This window comes from Euleptes europaea, chromosome 10 (assembly GCF_029931775.1).
Source record: "Euleptes europaea isolate rEulEur1 chromosome 10, rEulEur1.hap1, whole genome shotgun sequence".
NCBI classification, from domain to species: domain Eukaryota; kingdom Metazoa; phylum Chordata; class Lepidosauria; order Squamata; family Sphaerodactylidae; genus Euleptes; species Euleptes europaea.
This window is the reverse complement of record NC_079321.1, coordinates 35,738,106-35,757,322: the sequence shown is the minus strand read 5'-3', so window position 1 is coordinate 35,757,322 and position 19,217 is coordinate 35,738,106. Positions and strand designations below refer to the sequence as shown.

General features: G+C 41.4%; 1 protein-coding gene across 1 annotated transcript in view; it reads right to left on the bottom strand.

Moving 5' to 3' along the window:
* The window catches only part of ARHGEF10 (Rho guanine nucleotide exchange factor 10), a 97,391-nt gene that overhangs the window by 25,214 nt on the left and 52,960 nt on the right, over nt 1–19,217 (bottom strand). The window contains exons 18-25 of the mRNA XM_056856664.1: nt 15,397–15,512; nt 13,542–13,669; nt 12,643–12,743; nt 11,261–11,382; nt 9,377–9,463; nt 8,636–8,859; nt 5,774–5,931; nt 2,733–2,875 (exon numbers count right to left, since the gene is read on the bottom strand). Of these exons, the coding sequence (XP_056712642.1) occupies nt 2,733–2,875; nt 5,774–5,931; nt 8,636–8,859; nt 9,377–9,463; nt 11,261–11,382; nt 12,643–12,743; nt 13,542–13,669; nt 15,397–15,512 (1,079 nt within the window). The remainder of the gene's footprint in view (nt 1–2,732; nt 2,876–5,773; nt 5,932–8,635; nt 8,860–9,376; nt 9,464–11,260; nt 11,383–12,642; nt 12,744–13,541; nt 13,670–15,396; nt 15,513–19,217) is intronic.

Genomic DNA, 19,217 nt, shown 5'->3' with positions numbered 1-19,217 from the left:
TATACAAGCATTCCTAGTTACACACAGGCCTACAGACATTGGAATCAAAGATGTCACATGGTCAGCGTGCAGCTTCCAATAGACCTTTGGCCAGGAAGTCATATTTAAAGGATCAGCCTACCCTCAGGCTGAAACTGGGATTCCAAGACAAAGATTTCAAACGACAAACACACAGCAAGGAAGGAACAGTGGGTAGGAGGTAACAGAAATGCAGAGGAACGTGCCAGCTCATTTGTTCTTTAGCCTTGAAAACATTTAATAGATCAAAAAGGGGAGGAAGCTTAAGGACTTTGTTTACTGAGGAGTGCTAGCCTCCTTAAGTGGAGGCATGGTTATGCCTGTGCTGTGAAGGGGCGGATAACAACTGACAGATACTGTCGTAAGCTGGTGGGGAGAAGTGTGGCCACAGTGGGTGACACGTGCAGCATCTGAAAGCCTCTCCTTCCTGTGTCACTTGCCCAATAATGCCTGTTCGTGGGCAGGGCAAAGCAAAACACTGGGGATGCTTAGGAAAGCTAGAGGCATGCATTTGCCCTGTTCCCTAAATTGTGTAATAGCTTAAATACGCAATAATGACAACCCCAAATTATTGTTTCCATGTTCACACTAGCGGATGCTACTGGGGGAAAAATGGTATCCGAAAGGTCGATGGGACGGAAGGCGGTATGGTATATAGCCCGATCATGTCATATCTTAGAAGCTAAGCAGGGTCAGTATTTGGAAGGGAGACCACCAAAGAAGGCTCTGCAGAGGAAGGCAATGGCAAACCACCTCTGCTTCTTACTTGCCTTGAAAGCCCATTGCTGGGGTCGCCGTAAGTCGGCTGCAACTTGGCAGCACTTCACACACCCAAAGGTTGATGCAAGAGCAGAGAGAGCTGTTCTTTATCCATTCCTGGTCACACCTCTAAATTTACTGGAAGAACAGAAGCTTGTCAGATTGAACCCCCAGGAGTAGAGAAGGACAGAGAGGAATCTGATCATCTCAATTTCTAGTCTTTTTTATGTTGTTTGTTGCAATAGATTTTTTTTTTTTTTTTGCATCAGGCAGAGATTCTGGCAAAGAGTGGTTGGACACCTAAACTGGTCTGGTGAATGGGAAGGATCTCTTCCATTTCCTATCCAGCAAGAAGATGGCCTTCTAGATGCCAAACTGTTTGGGGTATTTATTAATAAAAATTGTGGGCCTAGTTTCTTTGGGCTTTGCATATTGCCCACATCTGTTCATGCCCCCCACCCTTCGTAGACACACTTGCAATTAGAGTTTACCCTGCTGCCAATCAATACATAGCCTCATTACTTACAAGCCTCAGTACTTCAGCTATTACCCCAGCAGCTATTTCATTCCCCAGACCAGCTCACATTTCCCCACAGCATAGGCAACAGCAAGGTTGCTATAGGTCCCACACTACCAGAATAACGTGACTAAATAATAGTTATCGATGCAAGGAAGGGAGGTGGGATTATCTGTGAGATTATATTCTCCAGCAAATTAGCCTCACTTCCATGGAATGTGCATTTTACATCATCCGCTGTCTTCAAGCATGAAAGCCATTGATCAGATTAAAAGGCATTAATAAGGCATGCCCTTAGTAAAAAAAAAAAAAAAAAAAAAAAAAAGGACCAGGACCTAAGTATAATATATAAACATAAGGTTACACTGCAAGCTATTACTTTATTCAATCTTCATGGCTCACAGTTGCAAATACCATTCAATTTTGATACTTTATCTAACAACTGTGCAATAACTGTATTCTTTGAATGCCAAAAAATGTATTGTCTGGTTTATCAGCTTCTCTGTGACTTAAAAAGAATAAGATTATCTTCATGTAATAAAAGGCAAATCTAACACAGAGAGTAAATGAGTAACAGAGATTTCTATACAACTCAGACTTGTTGAGAAGTAGGTCTCTCTCATCTTTAGTTCAATCCTTTCTTTAAAATGGTCTGTCACTGCCTGATGTAATATGACAACTGTATGAAAAAATAGTTCTGAAAAAGAAAGTTTAGAGCATGACAATGTCAACGGAGATTCACATGGCAGAGGAATCATGTTAATAAGAAGCAAGATAATGTAATTCAGACTTTTCCATTTACCTCAGCAGGTGGGAAATAAAGATTCTTCCTCTTTGTTTCCCCCACCCACTAGACTTGCCAACTCCAGGTTGGGAAATACCTAAAGATTTGAGGGTGGAGCCTGGAAAAGGTGGGATTTGAGGAGGGGAGGGACCTCAGTGGGGTATAATGACATACAGTCCATCCTCCAAAGCAGCCATGTTCTCCAGGGGAGCTGATCTCATCTGGAGATCAGCTGTAATTCCAGGAGATCTCCAGGTCCCACCTGGAGGCTGGCAACCCTACTACCTACTCAGGCCTATAATCAATGAGCCATGTGAAAACGCAATAACAAAAGCAGGACTGCCTTGAGAGCACCACTTTAAACACTTCTTGAACTGGAGACAAGCAAGTTGAAAGCCAGTGTGAGTCACCCATGATTAGAACTGCCAGTTTTGAGGAGAAAATAATGTCAGGCCTTTAAATCATTACTCATTTACTTTAGTCTATCCAACCTATGATGCACCATGAAGAAATCAGATCAACATTAAAAAAAAATAAAACAAAGTCCTTCCCTCTATATGTGTCACAGTTCACCAGTATAAAAAGCAAATATTCCACATGGAAGAAAAAAAACGATTGAAAGACACAATATGAAAGGTGAAAAAGACTGTTTACCTCTACAGCATGCGTCTCGGTACTAATTATAAAAATCTGTCCACCAGAAGCAGCCCAAATGGTTTCTTCCATGACAAGAAGACTTCTCACTGGCAAAACACCCAACTTCACTACTTTCTGAGGTTCTGAGTTCCAGGAGCCATCTTTAGCAAAACAGAAAGATGCAGTGGTACATGAACAAAAAGACATCATTTGCACTCACATGCACAAGAGAGAGACAGAGACAGAATGCTCCAATATCTGTTCATTGCCAGTATGACAGTGCCTCTCTTGTCCAGTGTACACTCAACCATTTTCCCCCCTGCTTCACTATGGCCTCTGTTCAAACAAGTTTCGCACGTTTTGTAGTGCCTCAAAAACCTCTTTGACCATAGACAATAGCGGGATAAACGGGGTGTGTGTGGGGGGGAAACAGCAACAATGGATGCATGTAACCATGGGCAGCAATGGCTTTATCGCCCTGGTTTCAAACCTCTAAAAAGGTATTGTCTACCCACAGCCTGTGACTGAAGAGGTAGACCCATGTCAGGAAGGAAACCGTATACTGAACATTTACAGAAAACCGTGTGGAGCCTTTGCATCATAAAAGACCCAAGTTGTTGTCACAAGCGAAAACTTTAATCCCAGTGTTCAGCTTTCCCAAGACCGGAACTGCTCCACTAATTGGCCTGCCTCCCTTTGAACATTTGGCAGCTCTCTTTGAGCCATTCAGGCAGCGTACAAGAAAAGGGGGCTCAAATATTATATATGCTACTCTTGGACATTCCCTCATGATCTTTGTCACATGTTTAATTTGATATGGGGAGGCATATCTCTCCTCTGATGCGGCTGGGACTAAGATTTGTCTTGTTTTTATTGTTTACCAGGCTTCTTATTGTCTCAGAAGCGCTACTGGTATTTCAACAGTGCTGCCAAAACAGCCTTGAGAATAGTCTGTTAACTGAGTTGTGCAATGGAGCACAAGCATTTGTACATCCATTATCATGGACAATGTTTACTGGGTTTTTTTCCATGACAAGGTAGTGAGATTTAAAATATACAGCACTGGTTACAAGCAACCTGCGTTCAAGATATTTAAGAGAAAATTTCACTTCTCTGATTTTATTTAAGGCTGTCATTGTCATCACTATCAATTTGTTCCTGTATGTGTTTTGGTAATTTCTTCATGATTTTGTTGAGTTCTCGCTGGTATTCCTGAGTGGGGTCTGTGGATAGCAGCCTGTAGAAATTGGTGTTTGAGAGCTGTCGTTCAGCTTCTTGTATATATTTAGTCTTGTCCATTATGACAATGGCTCCTCCCTTGTCAGCTTGTCATCACTGATCACCGAAAGGATCTCTGCACCCTTACAGGTGAAATACACAGCTGGAGGTTTCTGTAATGTTTACACTATAGCAGCTCTATGGAAGAGAAAAACCTCTTGAGCTCTGGGTACTGTTCTCACCTGTGTGCTTACACGCACACACACACACTTTTTGGATCATGACCTTCTTCAATAGCAGCAATCTATTGAAGAACTCTGAATTGACACATATACACATAGACTAAAGAATTCTGTTACATGTAACATATTTCTCCTGTTGCATTGACTTAAAATATTTGTTCTGGTCTTGGAAAGCAGTGGACAGGAGCATAAGCTTTTCAGCAATGGCTGACAGATCCATGGCCTGCTCTAGCACTAGTTAGCAATGTAAGGAGTTGAGGCTTGGGAACTGCCAGGTTAATTCCTTGCACCTTAGGAGTCAATGATCATAAAACCCATCTGAATGGACTCTCCCCACAGGTTTCAAGGAGAGAACACCATCCAGGATATCTAGAAAAATCTAGAGAATTGTCTGTACCTACCCCCACCCCTAAAAGTCTAATGTTTTGATTTTACTGTCTTCATGTTTATGCTGCTGGCATGTTGGGTGAAGAATGGCACATGTTGAAGAAGAAAGTGATTTGATTCTCTACCAGAAAATAATGTGTGCCAAACCTTATTAGGCCAAATTCTCTCCTGCGCTCTTCAGCCTTGATTCTTATGTCTAGCAAAATAGGTCAGTGCTTCATAAAACTGCACCTTCAGTGAGGATTGGAAAAGCAGTTTGAGCATTACAATGACTATAGCTGAAAACGGAAAGGAAAACTAGAGCAAATGTGGAAAAATTGCCAATTGATTTGGCATGGTTTTTGTTGTTGTTGTTGTTAGCCTTAGGCTTGGATTTTAACTACCACAAACTGATTTTCTCACTTCAGCTCCCTGCACTCCACAAAAATCTGTTCCTAAGGGGAATCCTCCACAACAGAATAGAACACAGCAGAGGCTGATGTGGCAATGGAGAATTAGTGAATATTGGAAGAACAGTCTTTAAAAATGGAAGCATTTTTGGCACTTTGGCTCTATGTGCAGGGGGTTGGACTAGATAACCCTGGTGATCCCTTCTGATTCTATGACAAGGAACAACAATCACAGTTACAAAGCAAACTTTAGGTCAAAGGAATGCAAATTGAGTCGGAAGAGAATGCAGTGGTTGGAATTGGATGTGCTGTGGATATAGGATTGGATCTTGTCAAAAAAAATCTGCACAAAAAAAGGGGAGGAAATTTTTGTTGATTTCCCCATCCTACAGAGCCCCCCAACTGCCCCTCATGCACCTCTTGTGGGTCCCCGTCCCCCAGGAACAGCATTTAAGGAAGGGTGTTGTGTTGCTGTGCACACAAGTCCCTCTCTGTGCGTGGAACTTTTAGAAAAACTCCAATCCATCACCTTTAAGTTTGAATTGTGCTCCACTCCCTGAGAAAGAATGTTTTCCCCTGAGACTGGGGTCTCCTGGGTTTCACTCAAGGCATCCTGCACCCCCCTGTCACAACACCCATCATGCATAACAATGTGTGTACAGAGTTTCTCTGCACAGATGTGATATCCACACAGGCTATTTACAATGTCCACAGCAGACCTCCATGACAGCGATCGAAAGGTTGTGCTAATTTTACTTTGCTGCCAACATTAGCATCATACACACAGAGGGGAAAAAATGAAGAGAAGAAATAACGGTTATACCTTCCGATTTGGTGTAGATGACAATGTTGCCATTGACAAGACCAGCAAACAAAAAGCAGGATTTGTATGCCAGACTCATGACAGTGGTCTTTTCAGGAGTGAAGAAGTGCTGAAGACGGACTTTCTTTGAGCCTTGACGACTTTTGTAGACGGAGATGCTACTTAAAAGCAAGAGGAGGGGAAAAAATAAGTCCATGTGAAGTCATTTTTTTAAATTCATGAGTTCCTTTACAGTAACAAAGGTTGAAGTGCTTTCCAGTGTTACAGAAGAAGGACAAAACCTTATGAGACACAGCAGTTGCTGCTGCCTCTTTTCCCTTCCTTGTAATGTTTGCATGAGACAATGCCCAGCATGACACCATCACACTGTACATGATCCTCCCCCAGCTCACAATGTGAGGGGCAGGGAGGTTGCACAGCATGTTAATATCACATTGTGTGTACTTTGTATCCGGCATTACAAAGCAGAGAAGAGACTGAGCAACTCCGTGACCCTTGTGACATGTAGTTTAGACCTTCACGTGCATTTGGAATCAGAAATTCTCAAACACAGGCTTTTGTCCTGTGCAGTTGGCAGTGCTTCACAAGGACAACTCATTTTTTCATGCCCGTCTTGCAGAATTTCTCTAAATCAAAATTCAAATTTATTTGCAGTTAAAGACCAGCAGCAGTTGATATAATACCAGCCATGCTGAAATTATTGGATACCACTATTACAATAATGCAATACATCTCTAATCCAAGGGGATAAATCTCTAATCTAAATACATAGCTGTTGTACTCTACTCCATTTTACAGACAAAGACATATCCTCATCATACACACCGATACACAATTTGTTAATAAACATCATTAGTAAAGGATACATTTAAAACACCTAAATCTCTATACATTAACTATAATTAATAAAAGTATTTAAAATTTAAGCTACCTTCTTCTGTCTTATTGAGCCTGCCAGTAGACAAAATTTTGCCACCTTAAGGGTGGTTTCATTGAAACTATCAGAAAAGAAGGTCAGCATAAAAGGAGTTTGGTCTACCTGGATATTTGTCCAATATTGGGCTAATAAACCTAGATCTAATCTCCTGATCAAAGCAAAAAAACAGTAAGACATGTTCAATAGTTTCTATCTTGCCCGAATGACAGGGCACATGGGATATGTGCACATGTCTCCTCAACAAAGGCAGATGGGAGTGCATCAGAAGTTCTCTAGAAATACTATCACTCACAATCCAATTAATTAGAACAAAGGTAAGCCTATTGCTTACTACTAAGAATGAAACCAGATGAGTTGCTCAAGACTGAAGCTCCTGGTACTTGCTGGAATTCAATTATCAGGTGCCTGAGGGTCTAATTTGTATTGGCATCATGGAGCAGGATGAGTGTGTGTTAAATGTTTCCTCCTGTGCCATTTTCCCAAACTAAAAGAGCCCTGGGGAGCTACTACTCGTTCTATTTTAAGAAATGACTGTTTACCCCAAATGACGCAATTAGTGGTACCTTGGGGCCATTTCAGACCAGGAAAATAGCAGGGTAAAGGTTTAAACTGCCACCCCTTCCTTGCGCCATATTCCCATTCTGAATACGCCCTCCCACACCCTATAGCTGAATTTTAACAACATGCCACTCCAGATACAGAATTCCTAGACTCTTAATCTGGTTTGCCTCTTGGTGTTTAGAACAGAATGGTTCATCAGGTATAACAACACAGTGTCCAAGAACCAGCAATTGATTCATGGTTTCAATGGCAAGACCAAGGTCTTTTATGCATGGCTTTTTCACTCGCCGTCACCCTTCTGACGACTTTGGGTCTTTGTTTCAATTATGAATGCCATTTCCAACCGTCAGAGGTCGCCCCGCCATCCCCCTGCGTTTCTTTGCGTTTTGCTCAAGTTTTCCGGGACCTGTTTTATCTTGAATTTGAAAACACGAGCGAAATGCAGGGAAATATAGGGGGAGAACGAGGCGACCTCTGATGGTCAGAAATGGCATGCATAATCAAAACAAAGACCCGAAACTGTCGGAGGGGTGACTGCGAGGGAAACAGCCATGCACAGAAGTCCTAACAGTTGTGCCAGTGTTCACATATTGTGCACATTTTCACTGGCTTGGTATCAAGCCCTGCATGGATGAGAAAAGGATATAAGTGTGTGCTACTGGTAGAAACATTCTCTGTCACAACAGCAAGATGTTGTAATGAGGGGGTTTAATAAACAGGGATCTGGCATGAATAGTAGTTTGTGCAGGTAAATTAAAGCTTTCAGCTTGAAAAATCACAGCTTGCTTGTTACTCAGGATCCTTCAAAATCTAAATCTGCATTTTGTATAGGTTGAGTTAGTGAATAAATAACTGTTCTTGGTTTTCCTGTCTCCAAAGCAGCTGTGCAGTTGTGTGCGGAGTAGACTGAAAGGGATGGGGGTGTGACTGGTACATAGTTTCAGTGATGACGATCTCAAAATTAGCTTACTTATGGACGATTTACTCTGTGGGAACACGACCTTAATTTAATGTTATCTGAATCATTCTCACTTCTGAGCAATACACACACACAAAAGATCTCTCCAACTGTGCACCAATGCCCCCTCCAGCTGCTGAATGAGCAGGCTTCCTCATTTACTTCAGTCTAGGGGGCAATTCTATGTGGAGATACATAAGGAGAGCTGAAACAACAGTCTTTTAAAAGCAAAAGATCTACCATATACACTGATGAACTAGTAGGCAGTCTAGTAGCTCTTCATATTCAAGATGTACCTGGTCCCCACCTTGAATCAATTATTATACATCTATTATTATACAGCAGGATAATGACAGGTAATAAATACTATTCTGTTCATGGAAATAAAAAAGAGAGAGAGAACTACCTTCCTTCTTCTGTGCCCAGGCAAATAGTTGGCACATTGGAAGGTTTTGTAGGCACGTCTTCCAGATCAGAAGGCACTTCCAAGCCTTTGCATTTCTCCACTTCTGGAATGTAGACCATGCAAAGAATTCGCGATTCTACATTGAAGCATTCAATAACTTTTGGGCTGGAGTTTTGAAATGACACAATGGCAATTTGGCCCATTTGATTAGTACAACTGCCAATCTGAATCAGGGAGAAAGGATTAATGACCTTTTGTAGCGAGACCTTTTGTAGCAAGATGTTCATAAACAATTGCATACGTATGGCAAAGAGGACTAAAGAGAGCTTTGCAAGGTTTTTGCAGTTAAAACACAAAGCCTAGGTGGTCTCAGATTTGCTCTACAGGTTTTCCCCACTCTCCCCTCCCAGCCTAATGCCCAAACCACTTGAACATGCTTCAGAGGATGGATTTCAAGAAGATTAAGTGGGCACCCACAACAATTGGTGGCTGTGGTGAAGGGGCAGAAAGATGTACCTCAGCTGAAGGATATGTGCCCCATCCAAGAGGTCTTTGGACCAACCAACAACCCCACTCAGTACATCCAACTTTTCTTTAACCTTATTTAGTAACAGCCTTACCAAGTCTGGTTGTAATCAGCTCCCACAGCTGTACAACTTAGCATTACCACCAGAATAATGTTAGATGCCTCTCAGTCTACATCAAATGGCCTTTGAATACCTTACAAAAAATAAAACTTACCCATAGAAAGCCATGTTCTATAGAAAGAGAATCTGGATTACTTTCTTCACATGAGTAAGGTTCAGGATTATAAGCAGCACATTCAACCTTTACCACAAAAGGAAAAAGCAAAGAAAAAAAATACAATTGTTAGTGCAAATAAACTGATCTCCCTAGTTAGCCTCTGTACAAACCCAAGTCTGAAATCTGGTCGTAGCAGATTTCTATAATTCTCTATAATTCTATGATTAAGGGATGACAACTTCACTCTCGTTCCACACTCAGTTCTAGGCCCTTTCCCAAGCCTCCCAGCTGCCCTGGCTGCTGCAGCTGCTGCTTTTAGTCTTTCTACATCCCTCCAGTTAAGAGCAGAGGTAGAATGACATCACTCAGGTCAATCCGTTGACCAGCAACCCGAACTCTTTTCTCTATAGTTCTTCTACTCCTCAGCAGCTGCAAGGAAGTTTAGGGGGGAATGATTATTTGAGTCTGTTTTGTGGATTTCTTACTGACCCTGTCAAATATATGTTACATGCTATTGCATGCAACAAACTTTCAACAGACAACATTTTAAAGACAAGGCAGCTCTGGGTGGCGGTATCTGGTATCAGAGGACCAGCAGAGGAAGGGGCACAACTTTTTTTTGTTATTGTCAAGAAGCTTTCCCTCTTATAGTGCCAAAACATGCTTCCCGCCCCCCGCCCCCACTTTTACATTCTAAATTGATCTTATATAAAGCTGCTTTTCCTTGGAAGCGCTAGCTGTCACAGGCTGTGAAGTCAGACTCCGTCTGAATAAATTTGCAGTCAGCACGTAACAGCTCTAAAACAGCTGTCTAGAAGAAGAGATTAGGAGAGAAGAGATAGGAGCCAGCTATAATCTTCTTAGTATTTACAGAAAGCTTGTACCGTACTTGCCTGATTCATCCTTTACTTCTCTCCATCCAAGAAATGTTTTTCCCCCTGTTAAACTGCGAAGTGGCTGTGTGCACATTTGGGGTGATCCTGACATCCCACTAACAGCAGATGCGACAAAGAAAGGGGGGGAGCACCATCAGCCACAGACCCCTCCCCTCCAAAAGGCATAGCCCTCACAAAAGGTGCACTCCAAAAATGGTCCAGTCCAAAAGGATCTCCTTCAGGATGAGGAACCTGCACTAGTACCAGTTCACTTTTAGAAACAGCTTTCCAAATGTAGAGGCCACCAAAAAACTTGGGGCTGGGCCAGATCTGAAGCAGCACACCACTAAAAATTTTAAAAAGACGTGCGAGACAAAATTGGCATATTCTTTACTTTCAGAAACTTTCCCCATACCAACCCAAACATTTTGGTAATGATGATTTATGGTGAGAGACCACAGAAGAAAAACAAGTTGACATTCTGACTATTTGCTCTTTGCTTTTCAGTACCCTAATAAGGTTTCTGATATTTCTTACAGCTAAAACAGGAGTGTTTGGGGCCTAAGTACCGGGGGGGGGGGGGGGGCGATTCTTGTGGAACAGTCCAGGAAACCAAATTATATTTGACATATAGTCCACTTAGCATCTAAGATTATCTGAACTATATGAAACCAGCAGGACAGCAGAGGAATTTAGACCTGGTCCACATTTCTGTTCTTCATATCTGCAACTAAAGTGACTATAAAATAGTCATGGTTTTCTCTTAGGTGGTGACAATCAGTAACAAATCATGCAGGGGAATTAATAAGACTTAAGTGATATGTGGACTGAAGGTATGGATCAGCCCAACAACTGAGAAAGGGGATTCTTTCAACCAATTCAATTTTTACTATATTCTTAATGATCAACCATGTTGACCTGTACTTGACAAAAGTGAATGTTCCCAGTGCATATTATACGACATACATAATCCCATTCCAAAAACAAAACAAAACAACCTATTCACCTTGAACTCCTGTTGTTTGGCCATCATCACAGGCATATGTTTAACAAGGAGTGGATGCTTCTCTTTTTTTATCTGATTCCCATCATCTTCTATGCAGAACCAACCCAACATATTCTCTTCAACTAGGTGGAAAGAAGCAATTTGTTTTTATTTGATAAAGCAGCTCCAGTACATAAACCTTTCCAAATATCAATCTCTCTAGAAAAAGAAGACAAGGACCACTAGATTCAATTCCCTCTGCCTCCGACCTAGGCAAGACAAAGGAGGAGTGACTTCTCCCAGTTTCCCTCCTCTGTGCAGACTGCCAGCCCATATGCCTTTTTGTCAATGTAGATCCCCTGATTCTTAATAAAGCCTTTATGGAAACCAGAAACAATTCACTTCTTCAGGCAGAAAGCAGGTAAGATTCCACTAGGATAATATTTATTAAATTAAAAATCTAATAAAATTCCTTTAGGAGTCCACATTGAATTGAGTACGAAGGAAAAGAGAGGAAGAGGGGAAGTGGTCTACGGCTACTCCACATTCATACTAGTCAACTATTTAAAGATGTCTAGTTTAAAGGTAAGCAGTCTTTATACAGCATCAAGAGATGTTTTCTGAAATGTACAGACCAGGGAGCCTGATCAGTAAAAGAAATGTTGGTCAACACAGAATGATCAAATACATGGTTAACTTTGATTATTGGGAAAGATTAAGCGGATATCCCAACTACTGAATCCCCTCTGCATGGTGAGAAATTACAGAGATCAGGCGGTTCAGAATGTTTCTTTGCAGCAACTGCCCCAATTAAGTAGCAGAAATACAGAATTGTTTTAACTTCTGAAGTACATATTTTCGGCCAAAACTGAAAGTCTAAATTTTTGGACGTTTGCAGTCTGATAATTTGCCTCAGGTAGTTTTTTAAAAGATAAGACGCACAGAAAAAAAAAAGTAAATTTCTAATGGCTATAACACAAAGAATTAGTACACACAGGGTCTTTGGAATAACTAGTGATTTTCTTTTTGCTTTTTTGCTTTAAACAGTACACTCTCACATCATGCCAGTAATTCATTTCAAAATGCTTCTGTTTCAGAAGAGGTGCACAACATGCCAATACATACACTTGTTGTTCAATACATACAAACCCACAGTCCCCCTGAGCATGCAGTTCTTTGGATTTTGACCCTTGTCTACTTTCTATGTAAAACAAGTAACAAAGTTTACTTTTCTATAATTCATTGATGCTGGAACATTAATGGTCATTTTTAAGTCTATGAAAAAAATTCTGCAACATCCAATTCTACATCGATTCTATATAGCTAGTTCATAAAATAAACTTTACAAGCTTCTAGCATTAACTAACTGCAGCTGCTTCAAGTTAACTGACACAAACTCTTACCTAAAGCAAGCTTAGCCATTTGTAAATTGTTGATCCAAGACTGTTTGATTGCAGGGGTGAAAGTATTGAACACTGCTGTAAAGAAAGTAGGTCGTCCAGATCTGACAGAAAAGAAATTAAATAATTCAATGGACTCCTTCAGAAGAAAAAAACACATGTTTTAAGAGTAGTACAAAAATAACTGGAAACCTTATGTTATGTCTTATTTTTTCAAGGAGGAGGAGTAGGAGTTGGTTTTTATATGCCAATTTTCTCTACTTTTCAAGGAGAATAAAGCTGGCTTACAATCTCCTTCCCTTTCTCTCCCCACAACAGACACCTTGTGAGGTGGGTGAGGCTGAGAAAGCTCTAAGAGAGCTGTGACTAGTCCAAGGTCACGACCCAGCTGGCTTCATGTGTAGGAATGGGGAAATCAACCTGGTACACTAGATTAGAGTCCGCTGCTCATGTGGAGGAGTGGAGAATCAAACCCGGTTCTCCAGATTAGAGACCACTGCTCTTAACTGCTACACCATGCTGGTGTATGGCACACTTATAGATGAGAAGCAGAATTCATTAAAAGATAAAGGCCAATCAAGTTAAATAGGAAGAGAAGGAAGGAAAGAAGAGGAGCAGGATCAGACCTATGTTTCAAAACTAGGCCCTATGTCCCCCTCATAAAGTTCTGAGAAGCAGCTGAAAAACATCCCCCCCAAAAAACCTCAAAAGCTGTGTTTCTTCCCCCACACTCATATTCTAACTCCATTTCTTTTTCCCTCCTCAACTTTCAGAAGGAAATGAGGGACATTGTCTCCCCCATTCCCATGATGGGGGCTGGGCTACCCCCACGGTCTGTGTTGTAGGTAGATTTTACTTCAGAAGAGCATTGCCCCAAAATGCAGTGTTGGTTTGTTACTTACTTGTCCTGTTTCCCTGGAAGCTGAAGTTGAATCCTACAGCGGTCTGCAGCTCGGATTTCATCTTCTTTTTTCAATATAAGTTTTTGTAAACCTGAACTCCAATCGTGTGCCACGGACTGATTTAAATTCTAGCAGAAAGGGAAGAAAGAAAAAAAAATGCTGTGAAATCCATGGGTTCTTTTCCAGCTTATGTTTACAGAAATGCTACTTTCCAAAATGTGGAAGACAGGAGCTCTTTGAATCACTATTCACTTATGGCGAAACATAATCGTTTGAGGGTCAAGCTAGACATGATGATGTGGAGGATCCTCTGACATTGGAACTGTTCCACTGCTATTTTGTAAACCTTAACTAGCAGTTGTTTAGGGCCCCATATGTCATGGTGTGGGAGGGCTCTTAGCCCAGCCCCGTTTCTGTGATCTGAATCATACCCATCCCAAGGTATATGTTTGCAGGTATCTCTGTTTCCTTTGTAGAGAAATCAACAATTCCAGGGAAGTGCAATTCAAAAAGGTGCTGAGGCACAAAGGAAACATTTTTGTATTGTATAGCATGGCTGTAAAACTCAAAGGACTGAACTCTGAGACTCTTAGTTGCACACAACCATCAGAAGTCACTTCAAAGGTGTTCTTACTACACATTCCTTGTTTTTATTCCCAAATTTGAAGTCCTATCTCTGCAAGTTCCAGTACATAAGGCAGCCCACTGGAAGAAAAAGTAACTGACTGGGAAGATGCTGCAAAGAACACAGTAACAGCTTGGAGAAGGTTCAAAAGCTATGCACCATTTTGGCTCTTTGAAATGTAATACCTGACACACACACACATTAGATGCATGGCCATATGAGGCTGCCTTATACTGAATCAGACTATTGGTCCAGCAATGTCAGTATGGTCTACTCAGACCACAGACCACTGAAGAAGGCCTTTAAAGGGCCGAAATGTGTCTGGACTTATTTTGGTCATTGTTTGTACTAACATAAACTGTGTATGTGTTGGTAATATTTGTAAACATTTCTGTGCATTTTAGAAAGCCTTATTTTAGGCCCTGTGTTTTTAAATACAATTGCACACTATATTTATACATATACAATATATATATACACACACACACACACACACATATATACATATATATATACAATTTAAATACAATTGAATATATGTATTTTTTTATAGTAGTGCTTAACTCAACCCCTTTGGTTTCCTTTAACTTTTAGGTTGAGTTTCTTTTTTCCCCTTTTTATTCAGTTGTTACTCAGACTAGCAACGGCTCTCCAGGGTGTCAGATTGAGGTCTTTCCTATCACCTGATCATTTTAGCTAGAGAAGCAAAGAATGGAACCTGGGAACTTCTGCATGCCAAGCAGAGGCTCGTCCACTGACCTGGTCTGCTGTCATCATGTGTAGCTTGTAGTTGAGAAATACACAAAGGAATATAGCAAAAGGAAAAACATGAATTGTTTACTAGGCTCAAATGACGCCAAAATGGAGGCTAAATAGCACAGCATTCTGTGATAAAAGTAATATCACCACCAATACATGGTGTAATTCTATGGTAGCATTTTCTTTAAAAAAATGAAACGCAGTTTCAAGTTTCCATATGAAATTAGCAGCCACTGAGAAAATGCTGTTATTATTACAGTAATACATACATGAAAACCGCAGGGCAAAAAAAGAGATCAGCAAGACATTCATAATCTACTTATAACTCTGAAGTTAAACCGTTAACAATAAACTAATTAAAATATCAACAGATTATGTGTGCTTTCTCTCACATTAAATAGCTAAGCTATCAGGAAGCTTTAAATATAGAAAGAGTTATGAGAAACAACTCAGAGTTACATTAGTTGTTACCTGGTAGTGTCCTTTTAGGCTGCCTATCAATTGACTAATTTGGCCAACTACATTCAAATCATGTAAGAGATTCTGCAAATCATGGTATAGTTGCCCTGGTCCCATATAAAGCTTATCTGAAACAAAATAAAATAAGCAATTATACGCATATAGTAGGACAATATGAGTTAATACATCTAGGTCTATACATGAGAAATGCTAGCAATGGCATCTCCTACCAAAACAAAACAAAAAAACATCAACAAAAGGAGCTTATCTAGTTTACAAATTCAGGTTCACAAATTGAAGAATTTGCCTTTAAATCTGAAGTGGTGCTGGGAAAAAAATAGATGGCTTAAAGTAGACCAGGTATTTTTGGTGTTTCCATTTTCTTTCCCATTCTGATGCATTTGTAACCAATGCATTAATGCAGAACAAGAAACAGTACAGCTTTGGTAATTATAGGCCACAATCCGCCCAAAGCATTAAAGCCATCAAAATAAAGGCGACACAGTCACTATAGCAGGATACTTGACATGAACCACTATTTTATCACAGCAATCCCTTCTGAAGCAGGAACAGCAGTCACAGTTGTGGACGTATTCATGAATCTCCAGCACACACACACACACACACACACACACACAGAGCCGTTAGCTATGGCTTCTGAAAGTACTTTCAACCAATGAAGTCCAGAACACATGCAGCTTACTGCCTTTACTGTACGACAGCAACAGCTACTGGATACTGGAGCTGAACAAGCAGGATTTCGAAGAAAAACAGAGTTGCACTTACCTGTAACTGTTGTTCATCGAGTGGTCTTCTGTGCAGGCACGCATGGGACTGCGCTTGCGCAGGCCAGCCGCGGAGAACTGACTAGAAAGCTTTTAGGAGCTTCAGAACGCCTGGAGCGCTCCCCCTCCCCTCCGTCCCAGGCCGAGAGCGAGCCGGCTTCCCGCCCAACGGTCATGTGACGGAGGGAGGAGGGGCGCTCCCCCCTCAGTTCTCCCTTCGCCGCCGTGGAAGACCACCATAGCCACCAAGCAGTAGCCCACAGCGGGGAAAGGAGGGAGGGATGCGTGCCTGCACAGAAGACCACTCGATGAACAACAGTTACAGGTAAGTGCAACTCTGTTTTTCATCTTCGTGGCTTCTGTGCAGTCCCGCATGGGAGAATAGCAAGCTCACCTACCATGGAGGCGGGTGTGGGCTTGTCACCTAATTAAAAGACAACTCTCACAAACAGCTGTTTCCTCCCTGGAGACCACATCTACAGGGCAATGCCAGAGGTATGTGGATCGAAGGACCAGGTTGCCACTTTAGAGAAGCCTCAGAAATCTGTCATGGCAAGGAAAACAGCGAAAGAGACATGAGCCCTGTTGCAAAAGGCCTCCATATGGAGTGGACAGCATAGTTCAGCATTGCTATAAACACCATAGGGAAACAGTTTCCAAAGAAGCTGCTGGTTCAGCCTTCCATGCACTAGACCAATAGGTTGTTTAGGTGCTGCATGGAACCTGAAGGACATGGTCTTCAGGCACTTGATTGCATGAAGAGATTGCTCAGTTAGCGACTGAGGATTTAGAAGAAAACAGGTTCGGCAACGGGACCTTACCCAAGGTCGAACTTCAATCTAGGTAATACTACCTTAACCTGATGAAAAGTGATCACAGACCAATAATTTAAACAGGTTAAATGACAGCAACCAAAAACAGCACCTTAGTGGATAAAAGAAAAACAGGTTAGATGGTGCCATTATACAAAAGGTTTAAAGCATAATGCAAAGAATAATAAGGGCATTAGCGTAGGAAAAAAATTAGACTAGCCAAGGCCCTCAAACCATTAGCAAACTGGTGTTGCAAATACTGAATAAGAATTAATCAGGAAACAGAGGGCTGAGATGACCACCAGATGTGCTTGACGGGAATAACAGCCAGGCTAGTATCATTTAATGAGTAATGACACACCCCATATAAAGGTGAAGTAAGAGGTTGCAAACCGTCTGACCCTGATCATTCAAAAAAATGAGCCCACTTGGCAGCATAAGATGACTATCTGTGTGGTATGCATAATACTGTTAACAACCTTGTGACTCTAGGTAGGTCCCGTTAGATGGTTGAGATGACCACGCCACCCACTGTAGTGAAGCGACATTGTGGCAGAGAAGGAAGGGGCTATACCCTGATCAGCTAGTCTTCTTGAGAAAGTACCCGAAATCCCCATCAAAAGTAATCTACAGATTGGGAACACAAAACATTGTGATCAATAGGGACCTATGAGCATCACTGGTGTCCTGGGTCTGTGAAGCCAGGGAACAAAAATGCAGCATTAAAATAAATGTGACCAGTGAAACTGGAGAATCTCTCCGACGGCCTCATGGCATCCAGTGTTCTGTAGGAAGCAGGGACATATTGCATCTGCACTTGAGATAATAGGACTCTACCTGGGAAAAAACCATTCCCTTAAAAAGGGAAAGCAGGGAACATAGAGTGAGGGATTACTTGTGGGTTGATGAAACCTGTCAGCTTGGGAAATCAGAGAGTAGGCTTCTCTCACCACCTGGACGTCCAGGAAGGAAACGTTGTGCTGTTAGGTCCTTTGCCACAACCGGAAAAACCTGGGACAGCAGGACAGGGAACTCTCCCTCATGCTATAGATATTTACATTGCCATGCTATATACACTCATAGCAGTGGCTGAAAAAAGGTACAAAATGGTACTGGATTGTCCTGACTTCCAGAAGAATAATGTGATTTCATGAAGGAAAACATTCAGGTAAACACCCTTGCACAAGTGCTTGTGAGAACCTTAGTACTGGAGAGAACACAGCACAGTTCTGGATATAGGAAGACTATGTCTTCAGGTGGTATTAGCATAGTTGCCCTGTCAGACAGGATCTGCACCACTAGTCTGGGAAGGAGCAGGAACCAAAGCGATATGCAATAGAACCAACCGTAGTAGGGGACGATGAATGGAAACATATATATTTGTTTGTTTGTTTGTTTGTTTGCCTTTGGTAAGGTATGTTTTTTAATGTTCTCTTGAAAACCCTTGTTTTGTAAATTCAGGTACCAGAGGTCTAATGTTCTTAGACTGATGATCCACAATACACACAGAGGAGTATTCCCTAGTCTCAGAACCAAGTTGAACCCCATTAGTTGTTGGTCTTGTTTTTGTTTTTTAATTTTTATTTTATTTTATTTTGAAGCCTATCGGTAGATACCCTAGGATATAGACCAGTAACAATGGTGATCAAAATTATTCCTTTTAAGAACTGATCTACATTTGCACATAAATCGTGCAGCTAAAGGGACAGAAAAACCATGGGCCCTTGAGTTGTTAAGGGCTCGAAGAAAAAACTTTCAAAGTAGCAAAAAGAATGCTATCCTTTGAGTAGGGAGCAATTGGGATTACACAAATTCAACTAGCAAATCCAACGACACATAGGGCTGACAAGGTTAGAGAAAGGCAAACCTGCAGGACTGGTAAAATGAATTGTCCAATAGCCAATAATCCAATTACGGATCAACAGCACCACCTGCTGACAGGAGGAAAGCAAGTGCAACAAGCCTGTAACATACTGTAACATACAATTAAGATAATTGTCCTTAGATTCAGGACTACAACCAAAAAGGCTCCCAGGCAACTGAGGAAGGACATCTGAAAAGGGAAGTATCCTGAAATGTGGGCACCTGTGGATCCATATTAAGGAGTCTGAGGTCCAGTCGGGGTCCCTTATCAGCATTTTCCTTTATCCAAGATAAAAATACATAGATTAAAATTTGCGTGTTCCTAAATAAAGGGGTTTATTTGCATTGCAATATAGAGATCTCAGCTGCAATG